The sequence below is a fragment of the Nanorana parkeri genome, unplaced genomic scaffold (assembly GCF_000935625.1).
Source record: "Nanorana parkeri isolate BGI_ZX_2015 unplaced genomic scaffold, ASM93562v1 scaffold3212, whole genome shotgun sequence".
NCBI lineage: Eukaryota > Metazoa > Chordata > Amphibia > Anura > Dicroglossidae > Nanorana > Nanorana parkeri.
Genome location: NW_017309480.1, coordinates 51,081 through 62,240, shown reverse-complemented (window position 1 = coordinate 62,240; position 11,160 = coordinate 51,081). Strand labels below are relative to the sequence as shown.

Here is an 11,160-nt window from a genome sequence, read left to right as displayed (position 1 = left end):
CGGTGATGTCAGTGAGATGTCTCCCTCTGCTGCTCCCTCCCAGCTGCCCTCAATAAGGCTCATTATAGGGACAGCCCTGGAAAGAAGAATGGGGGCTACCATGGCTGACCTCCTACTGAAAACGCTTCTTGTCTGGCTTCAACACTCTGAGCTTCTAACTCTTAACTTGACCTGGGCCCCAGAACTGAATGAACACATTGGATCAGAGCAACAGCCAGGGGACTAATATTTACATAAGGAGAGGTAAGTATTGGTCACCCACATATTTTATCAGCTTAGTTTCCTTGAAAGATGGGTCACTTTTAAAGGTTTTTTATTAAGCAAAATGGCATTGCATGAGAAGCCACAAATGGCAGCTGTGGGGTCCAAACAGTGGTTTATGGTCAGTGAAGCTGAATTCACTTGTCACCTAAATGGTAAAGAATACACATGTCTTTTATATTTAGACAATATTTACTTATCCTGGAGTTCAGCTTTAAACTAACTGGTTACCAGTTTTGACTGGACTTGGTCTTTAAACCAGTGCTCACTTCTCCCATCCAGCTGACCCTGATAGCCCTGTCTCTGTGGTGCTCATAGTTGGAAGAGGAACATGGTGGTTAACATCGGAAGGAGCCTCAGCTGGGTTACCATGAGCAGAGTCTGTGATGTTCCACTCACGTTGTTTTTGTAGAAAAGTACACCAGCTTGTGAAGGTGCTTTTAAATCTGTCAGAAGCATAACAGTACAGTATGGGATCCATACAACAATTTGTTCCTGACATCATCCAAGTGATGTAATAGGCGACCTCAACATTTTCCAATAAAGAACACAATTCTGGAAAAAACAATGTGATGGTGACTCCCATGGTCCTGGTGATATGGACCGGGATATAGCAGATAATGAAAATTATCAGGGAGACCAGGATGGTCTTAACTGACTTGGATACCATGACTTTGCTGAGGGTGTTCATTGGGTTGACTTTGAGGATGTATCGACTCAGTAGAGTGTAACAGACCAATGTTATGGAGAAAGGAATGAAGAGACCAGAGAAGAGGATGATCCAGTTCCAGACAAAAAATAAAACTGCTTGTTCGGTTTGATGAAAACTGAGACATTTTGTAACCCCGTGGACTGCAGAAGTTTTAAGGACAAAGAAAAATGGAATACCTTGGCACAGCAGACAACCCCAAACAAAGAGGCAAAGTTTTTTTATAAAGGGTTTTCTGGTCAAGGCTGGTCTTTTGACGTTGTGAGCAACAGAGAAATATCGGTGGATACTGATTATGGTGAGAAAGTAAATGCTTCCATACATGTGAGTGCTGAGCAAGAAGACTTTGAACTGGCAGAAGAACAATCCGAAGGTCCAGTGGTCAGTCAGGGAGTAGATAATGATCAGGGGAGCTGCAGGGGTGATGATGGCATCAGCGATGGCCAAGTTGAACTGGAGAACCACCGTCGAATTCCACTGTTTTACCTTGAACCAAAATATCCATAAACTGATGCAGTTCAGCACAAAGCCAACAAAGAAGATGAAGCTCAAGAAGATGGGGATGAAAGGGTTAATTGGCTGTGGCTGACAGCCAGTGAAATTCCCAGAAGAGTTCATAGTCCCAAAGATCTGTATCCTGAAAAGCAATCAGAATTTTTCAGTAAGGGAAACGTTTTTGCATACTTAAAAAAATGCATATTTTTTTTTAAATGCAGCTTTACATTTAAAAACACCTTTAAGATAATTCTATTATCATACCTATAAACATTTGGCACAAAATAAAGCAGGCCTATAGCTAAAGAGATTTTGCTGACTGAATCCCACTCAAGCAACACATCTGCTCGTACAGTGTACGTCCCTCTTCACAAGGGGTTAAAAGGATATGTACATCCTAACAATTAACTCTTATGTTTTTCCATTTGGTCTGTTAAATATACAATTTAATGCATTTTGTTATATCTGTTCGATATGAAAAAATACTTATTGGTCTTGCAAAAACTCTTGTCAGCACCTTATAAGTTACATTGTTTTGTGCTATCAACGAGGACTACGTTATGTCTATGCAGACTATATTTAATGGATTAAAGGACATTGACATCTGCACTGAATTATAATGTCACTCTCTCCTTGGCTCTGCAGTGGAAGTCCTGTGCCAGCCTGCCTGCTCAATGGAAAAGCATGAATCTGTGCAGTGCCATGAAATATGAGACAAACTGTATCCCATATTGATTATATATGAGATGTAGCTTGGCACAAATGATGTAATGTGCCCAAGTGTTGCATCCTGGGAAGATTACATCAGCAGAGTATTGCTTGGAAATCTCATCTGTAATCTCACGAGATCTCAGGCAAAGGCATTTTCCTCCCCTGAGATGATGTGCATGGTCACATGTGCCAGAGTTCCAGGAAGTAAAGGGAGATAGATTAACCTGCCCACAGTTAAAATAGCCACTGCCTGAAGACTGGGGAAGAAAAGAAAAATAAGGTAAGCAAAAAATACAAAGTCGGCAATTATCTAGAAGTATGTGTTTGTAGATTGTCATTACTAAACATGTCTAAAGTCGTGTTTGTTGTTATTTTAAAGAAATGGGTAAAGTTCCTCTCTAAAGGTTAAAGGGAATATGTATTTTCTGTGATATTTTAGGTGGACATGTGAAAGAGAATTGCTAAATCAAGCAATAGATTCCCTGTCAAGCTCCAAAATTCAGCCGCACGAAGATCCACCCAAGTAGAATCCAAAGTTTTTAATTGACATAAATCCAAAAACAGAATCCAAAATGCGATATGCAACATGTACACCACCATGAGTCTCTCCCACACCAACGCCTCTCACGCGTTTCACCACCTGGGCTTAATCATAGATATACATTCCCTTTGTTGCAGATGTGTTATCTTGAGAGTTGCTAAAGGCTAAGTTTAACTTTCTGACCATGTTTCATTTTACACCCATATTCACGGTGGTCCACTCATTTTTCCTCCATCCATATTACTGAATCGCCATACCTCGGTATAGACATGGAGATGGAGAGGGAAAGTCTTCTGTTGCACCCATGCCCATGACTCTCTATCCTGACTCTCTATCCTGCCTGGACTTGTTCCTCATATCGCCCAACTTGTTGCCCAAAGTATCCGCAGTGACTATTGAAGATATGGTCATATCGGACCATTCTCCAGTGATGATTGACATTCAACATGTGGGGCTGCCCTCCAGACCCGTGGTATGGCGCTTTCCGGCATATCTGGCTACTGATGATACCTTCCAGGCGCATCTTGTCTCTTGGTGGGGGGAATATGTCTCTGATAATGCATCACATGTCGGGGATCCGATCCTGTTCTGGGAGGCGGCAAAGGCAGTCCTGAGAGGCAGGATTCTGGCCTATGTCTCTTCTCAGAAGAGGCGGACCAAGCAGAGTTATGTAGAGGCATGCACAGCGGCTAGGACTGCATACTTGAATTATAGACAAGACCCTTCCCCTCGAGCCAGATCCGATTGGATACAGGCTAAACAAACGTGCGACCACTGGATAGCCCAATATGATCTCCAAATCCGATCCCGCAAAGAGGTGGAATTCTTTAAGTTTGGCAACAAATCTGGGAAATTGCTGGCTAACTTAATCCGGGGACCGCAGGCCCCGACCCACATAATGAGCCTTGTCCAAGACAACGGTGAAGTATCCCGGGCGCCCGAGAGTGTTTGAGAGACTTTGCGCTCATTTTATCAGTCCTTGTATGTGGAGGGCGGTGGGGACCAGGCTGCGGGGTCCTCCTTTTTGAACTCGGTAGCCTTGCCGTCTCTGTCCGACGCAGACTTGGATCAGCTGAATGCACATGTTACGCTTCAGGAGGTGCAGGCGGCTATCCATGGATCCCCGAGTTTAAAGGCTCCTGGGCCTGATGGACTGTCAGCGGAATTCTTCAAATCCGTAACTGACCATATCTCCCCTACTTTAGTCTCCTTGTACAATCATATCTTGCAAAAGGGCTGCTATCCGCCCACTTTTAGCTCAGCCTACAAAAGGTTGTTGCCCAAAAAGGGGAAGGATCCCACACTTCCCGGATCTTATCGTCCCATTTCCCTGCTTAACTTCGATGCCAAACTACTTTCCAAGATTATGGCCAACAGACTGGCCGTTGTGCTGCCTCAACTTGTATCGCCAGACCAGGCGGGTTTTGTATCTGGTCGTTCCGCAGTACTGAATGTGAGAAAAATACTTACTGCACTGGAGGGTATACGGTTGTCGGGGTCCTCTCCCAATGGCATTGTTGGCCTTGGACGCGGAGAAGGCCTTTGACAACGTTAACTGGTCATGGCTCTTGAAGGTTATGGAACGCTGTAATGCCGTGGCAATATTAAGAATCACAGCTGCGGAGGCTATAAGCAGGTATGGTTGTTACGGAGGGTACGGCGTCAGGGTCGGGTTCCAGGCGTCACTCTCAAAGTCATAAGCGGAGAGTTTGGAACCCTACCATCATGTGCCGCGGTGAACAAGGGGTATTCACAGTTCAAATAATGGCAATTCAAAGTACAACGTTTAAATAGCATAAATCATAAGTCAGCAGAGTTGTAATTTCAGCACTCTAAGTTCTCAGAGTATTCCTATCATACACTGGGTAGACTTTCATAGGCAAAATATTGTGATTCCCGGGGTTCCTAAGGGGCGAAGGTTTAGACGGGTGTCTTAGGTGGAACCTCTGCACTAGGTCGGGAGCATGAACCTCCCTGCCATCTTCCCAAGAGTCGTCCTGGGGTCCGTAACCCTTCCAGCGGATCAGGTACTGTAATTTGTTCCACCTCCTCCTAGAATCCAGGATCTCTTCCACCTCGTACTCCTCCTGACCCCTCACTTGTACCGGGGGACATGGAGGAGTAGCGCGATCGGGGAAAGGATCAGGACAAAAAGGTTTAAGCAAGGAGACGTGGAACGTGGGATGAACATTGAACCCCACAGGTAAGGTGAGTTTCATGGTGTTCATGTTGATAACCTGTTCTATAGGAAAGGGCCCAAGGAATAGTTCCCCCAATTTTCGGGGGGGGTTCCCAACCGTAGGTTTTTGGTGGAGAGCCAGACCTTGTCCCCGATCTTATAATCGGGAGCGGTTCTCCTCCGAAGGTCATAATACCGTTTCTGTGTGGTTTGGGCACGGTTTAGGTTGTCACGTACTACTTCAGTCATTTTCCTGAGGTTCGCCAGGTAGTCAACGGCTGCGGGAACGTTAGAGGAAATCACAGAACCCGGTAAGGGGTTTGGGTGAAATCCGTAATTCGCGAAGAACGGGGAGTGGAGAGTGGAGGAGCTGGTAGAGTTGTTATAAGCGAATTCCGCTTATAACGCGGCAGTAACTCGAACCAGTCATCCTGGAGGTGCGTACAGTAACATCTGATGTACTGCTCCAAGCATTGGTTTATGCGCTCTGTCTGCCCGTTTGTCTGGGGGTGATAGGCGCTGGACAGGCGGTGGTCAATGTGGAAGGAAGCACAAAGAGCCCTCCAGAACCGGGAAATAAACTGAACTCCTCGGTCGGAGGTTACACCTCCTCGGCCCTCTCCACATCCTTCCGCCTGTACAAGGGAACCCGCCAGGACTGTCCTCTATCCCCACTATTATTTAATCTGGCTATAGAACCCCTGTCCCGATCCTTGGCTACCCCCCACATTTTTACTGGTTACCAATCTGGCCCATATGACACTAAATTAGCATTATGTGCAGACGATATCCTCTTGCTCCTCTCTGACCCACTGACCCAAATCTCAAAACATTCTTAACCACATTGCACATTATGGCTCGTTTTCTGGTCTTAGAATTAATATTAAAAAAAGCGAGCTTCTTCCTCTCACCTCGGATAAAAAGTTTGTGGCTGCCCTTTCCCGCACGTACCCCACTCTGCTAATACAGCCACGATGCATCAACTATCTGGGAGTCTCCATTCCCCGCTCTGTCAGGGATTTATATGCATTAAACTACAATCCTGTTATAGCTAAAATTGTTCAAGCACTACGTACGTGGAGGGACTACCCTATTTCCCTTCTGGGCAGATGTCACCTTATAAAAATGGTTAGTTTTGCTAGATTACTCTACCCCCTACAGACTATACCCCTTTTGCTGAAGCATATTGATATCCGAATCCTTCAGAGCGCCTTCTCGGGTTTTCTCTGGAGGGGGAAAAGGGTGAGAATAGCCTTTAAAAAACTCCAACAACCTGTGGGCCAGCTAATTTACTGAACATCAGGGCATATAATCTGGCCAGTCTGTTCCGCCATATGCAGGATTGGATACATGACACCACTTTTTTTACCAATACCCCTCTGGAGTCCCACTTGATGAAACCCTGGTCACTAGCGGGAATCCTGAACTCTCCACCGAGACTCCTCCCCAAGCACATTAGGGACAACGTCCTCTTAAGGGACACTGTGATTGCATGGAGAGAGATCAGGAAAATCTATCGTATATCTACGGTGATCTCCCCATTGATGCCCCTCAGATCTTCACCGGGGGTTTACCCCTGGCATTGCATCTCAGGCCTTCCGCACGTGGGAAGCAAAGGGTATCAGGGTCATAGCGGATGTATTCACCCCCCAGGGGCACCTCAAGAACTTTCAGGACCTCCGCACCCAATACCAGCTCCCAACCACCCATAGTTACCCATACCTGCAACTGAGTAATTTTATATCCAGCCATCTCTCTCTGCCCTGGCGAGAATTGATCAGCCCACCGCTCGACCCCTTGCTCACCTCCCCCCAGGTAAAGATGCCCTTGTCCCTTATCGCCCCCCAGGTAATGACCTCTATTCTTGAATCCTCCTCATCCGTTCCATCCCATATTAGACGTTGGGCGGAATTTTTGAATATGTCCACAGAAGACACACTCTCGATGGTGATGCAGGGTTGGCAACACATCAGGAAAGCTATAATAAACGAAGCCTGGCGCGAGATATACTTCAAAACTGTCCATAGAGCATATCACGCTTTTAATATTCCGGCTAGGAACACCCTCTCCAAATGGTTAACGGCCTGTCCGAAATGTTCTCTCCCCCTACCTGACCTCCCACACCTACTCTGGTCATGCCCGCGCATTCAATCCTTTTGGTCTACAATATTAAATTTCATGAACTCCCACTCCGGTAAGACGAGAAAGCTGTCCCCTGCCTTCTGCCTACTACACGCCCCTCCCTGGTGCACTGGTGCTGATCCCTCTCACCCGACCCGCTGGGAGCACCTCTGCCTCCTGACAGCAAAAAAAGCGATTCTGTGCAACTGGATCATACCTGAACCCCCTTCTATGGACACCTCCGCCCCCTGCTCAATCGCCTGCTACTGCTAGACAAACTAGATACAAAATTCAACCAAGCGCGCACTAAAAACTTCTTCGACACTTGGACATCATATGTTACAGCGGAATATTCAACGCAACAGCTACAAGATTTGATGTCCATTTTACGATTTTCTAACTGGTATCTAGAGGCCCAACTGACTGGCTCTCTGGGTTAACTGGATGTCCTCAACCCCTAACATTCCCAAATTCATTCTTCACAGCTTTCGCATACTGTACATACGGAGGCTCAGCCCTCCTGATATGCCCACGAGTTCCCACGTTATAGAGATATTGGCCCCTACCCAGAGTCCCGACCCTCATGGCATTAGGGTTCATTGGTTGTAGCTACTTCAGCGTTGTTGCCTGCAATACAGAGACACTCTGAAGTGTTCCATCAAAATTTGATTTGGGTGATCTTTAGTATTGTTAGCATAAAATCGTGCTGCATATATGGATCGCAGTCTGCGCACTGGAACTTGATCCATGTTTCATGTCACTTTGGATTATATCTGTATTGTTTCTTTATGTTCTTTCAATAAAAATTAACATGCTTAAAAAAAAAAAAAACACTCACATTCCTAAGGTTCCCACACAGGCCCTGTTACACGCCACAATACCTGGTTTAACCACTTCCCAATGCCCTCTAGCACATCAGACCTTTTTGGCAGCTAAATTGACCCTAGCAAGCAACTATAAAAAACAAATCATCCCTTATTATGAATTTACCTTGAGATTGGACAATATTATGATCAACAAAAGATTATCCAGTATTCTAACAGATACTCATGCCAAGTTTTTAGAGGTCTGGGAACCTTGGGTGTTAAACCAACACCCTGAACTAGGTGTGGAAACCCTTAGACACCTATAAGAGGCTCCCCATGGGGCGTGGTGGGTGCCCCCTTAGTCGGAAACAGGCAACGGATCCACTGAACCGATCTTACAATACAACCAGCAATTTACCACACTGATGGACTTACTACCTATTTCACTCTTTCCCTCTCTTTCTCCCCCCTCTTTCTAAAATTTGCCTTTGTTTACTTTCTGTCTACTGTAGACAGCCACATAGTACTTGTAACCAATTTGTACTTTCTTATTCATTTTAATATGTGAATACCATCTGTACTGAACCCTATGTGCAATGTCTCGTCTATTTATGGAAATCCAATAAAATACTTTGTTACAAAAAAAAAATATTCCATACGTTCTCTTTAGTTTTAGGATTGGGTTAAGGATTAAGTGTTAGGCATACAAGAAAGAGGGACACCTTTTAGTACAAAGTGTGTAGCCAAAGAAAACCCCTGCCACACATCCAGCTATGCAGACAATGAGAACATAATATAGAAAACTGTGCTTTCACTGCTTTTAATTTATACTGAGTTTTCAAAATAGTAAATGCAATATTATAGAGGTTGGCTGGAAGTTTCAGTGCTGTATAACACGTCTGATGGTTCAATAGTTCTTTTTTAATAGAGGTCTATACATCAGGCTAAGAAGAGGGATAACTGAGTAGAAAAGAGGGAAAGCAGAGGGATTTGGGCCCTAGAATGGCATAGTCTTTCCAAAATAGGGGTCAGTTGGGAGCTAAGTGTTAGGGGAAAGAGAAGAGTTTGAGTATATGGAGCACAAACAAAAAAAATTGAGTACAACTCTGCTATACATCCACATTTCTTTGTGTTAATATTTTTAAAAATGCAACAAGGAGAGTCAGTTAGGCAACTCTGTTAGGCAGCCAGGGTAGATACCCAAAAAATTGTTGGGATCCTTCCTGGCTGCAATATCAACCTGATTCTGTACTTCCAATGTCTCCAAACCCTCTCACCCAGAATTTGACCCACCCCCTGCCACTCAATGCTACCCCCCTTCCACTACACCCACCTTTTACCCAGCTTCCCTTTCCCACCATTCTCCGGGTCCAAGATATTTTTCCCTCTGAGCCACCCCTTGCACACAATTCTCTTTTTCCTCTGATGCAGCACCTCCCACTCTTTTTGTTCATATGCTAGCTCCTACATCTGTAAGGCTGCATTCACACCTAGGCGTCAAACTTTTTCAGCGCATTTTACGCACGCTTCGTTTGACATGTTTTGCACATTTTGTTCCAATTGACGTGCGGTTTGCAGCTTTTACAATAGTGTTTTTATATGCTATAGGGACAAAATGCACGGTAATCTGCCAAAAAGAAGCTTGTGTACTTTTTCCAGCATTCAGCGTATTACAGTTTGCATAAAACGTTCAGGTGTGAATGGGGCCATAGGAATGAATAGGATTTCTTGTTTTGCATGTTTTTTCGCGTATAGATATGCACGACAAAATGCCTAGGTGCGAATGCGGACTTACGCAGTATCTCTCCCAGCCCTATGATTGCCTTCACCTCTCAGATAATTATGCCCTGTTCCACTGCCAGCTTTTGCGTCACCCTCTTAGTCCAATACTGCTTTTCCTCTTAGCCACCTCTCACAGCTTCCTCTCAGCCCCTCTTTTATGCATTCCCTCTAACAAAATTCTATGATACACATGCATTTAATCTGGATTTTAAACCCACAACCTCACATTTGCACAGCACACATATCAACATACTGTACATTTAAAAAAAAAAAAAGCCAATACTAAAATAACCATAGACAGGGCTTGGAAATTGCCAACAATTCCATTCCACTTGGTCAAACAAAAAATGTTGTGGATTATGGTCCATGAGAAACTTCACAGCATCCTCCAAGATACTAAAAAATGCTTTGAATTGACATCTACCCCCTCGATGTTATATACAGGGGTGCTGGAAACTGGGTAATTTCCATTGTACAATTTTTCTGTTATTTGTTTTTTAATGTTTAAGTAGATGTTGGGCTATCTGGTCGGGGACGGATCTACTTTTCTCGGACTTAAGCTGTTCTGCTTCTTTTAGTATCTTTTTCCTTTTTTTTCCCCTCTTTTCTGTTTCCTCTTTCTTTAGGCTCACGCACGTGAGCTGTTCAGTACATTGATGTCGGACGGAAAGTCTTCTATGTACATAGATATGTACATAGATATGGAGGAGGTCATACCAAATGTTTGCCTCAGACACAGGTGGATCCCTATGCCTGATATTTCTCTCAGACTGTTTTGTTTTTGTTTTTGTTGATGGGGGATAATTTGGCAAGAGTAAGTGGATAGATATGTTCTGTTTCACAGAATTATTATGCATTGTGCGTATGGCCCTCTTACTACCGACTATGTTAATGTGGGAGACTCTAAGACGCAACTGTATACTATACTATTTCGTAATTCGTATCCAAAACTCAATTCGGATTCGTACGAAATACGAATTTTCGTTAGTTTCGGCACATTTTCGTAACTTTACGAACATTCGTTATGATGAAGTTAAAAAGCAAAAATACCTTTGTTTTATTCGGATTTCGGATGCTTCCGAATTTACGAACTTCAGGAAAATTCCTACGAATTTCGATTCGTAACGAAACGAATCGCACATGTCTACTGCGCAGCTGTTCATGGAAGCTGGATTCTACAGCCAGGAGTGAGTGACGAATACACAGGTAAGTTTTTACCTATTTGGCAACTTTTTTATTTTTTCAAATGTTTTTGCATATATTTACTGCTTGCTAACAGGAGATATATGTAAAAAGAATGGAGAGCTTAAAGGAGAACTATAAGGTCAGTGAAAATCACTCAGCCTCATAGTTCGAGCTGACGGGTGACAATGAAACTGTCACACGTCAGCTCAATAGATCGGGAAGTGAGTGAACACATACCTTCGCTCGCTCACTTCTCGATCCTGTCCCTGCAGAGAGCCGTGACTGTCACTCACGGCTCCCTGCAGGGATTCCCCCTCCCTTGTCCGATCCTCCAGCGCTGACTGGCGGAACGGACGGGGGAGGGGGCGGG

General features: G+C 44.5%; 1 protein-coding gene across 1 annotated transcript in view; it reads right to left on the bottom strand.

Annotated features, from left to right (window-relative positions):
• Positions 1–508: 508 nt before the first annotated feature.
• The window catches only part of LOC108802911 (lysophosphatidic acid receptor 6-like), a 12,595-nt gene continuing 1,943 nt past the window's right edge, over positions 509–11,160 (bottom strand). Inside the window, exon 2 of the mRNA XM_018574756.1 lies at positions 509–1,607. Coding sequence (XP_018430258.1) covers positions 527–1,588 — 1,062 coding nt within the window. The 5' untranslated portion in view covers positions 1,589–1,607 and the 3' untranslated portion in view covers positions 509–526. The remainder of the gene's footprint in view (positions 1,608–11,160) is intronic.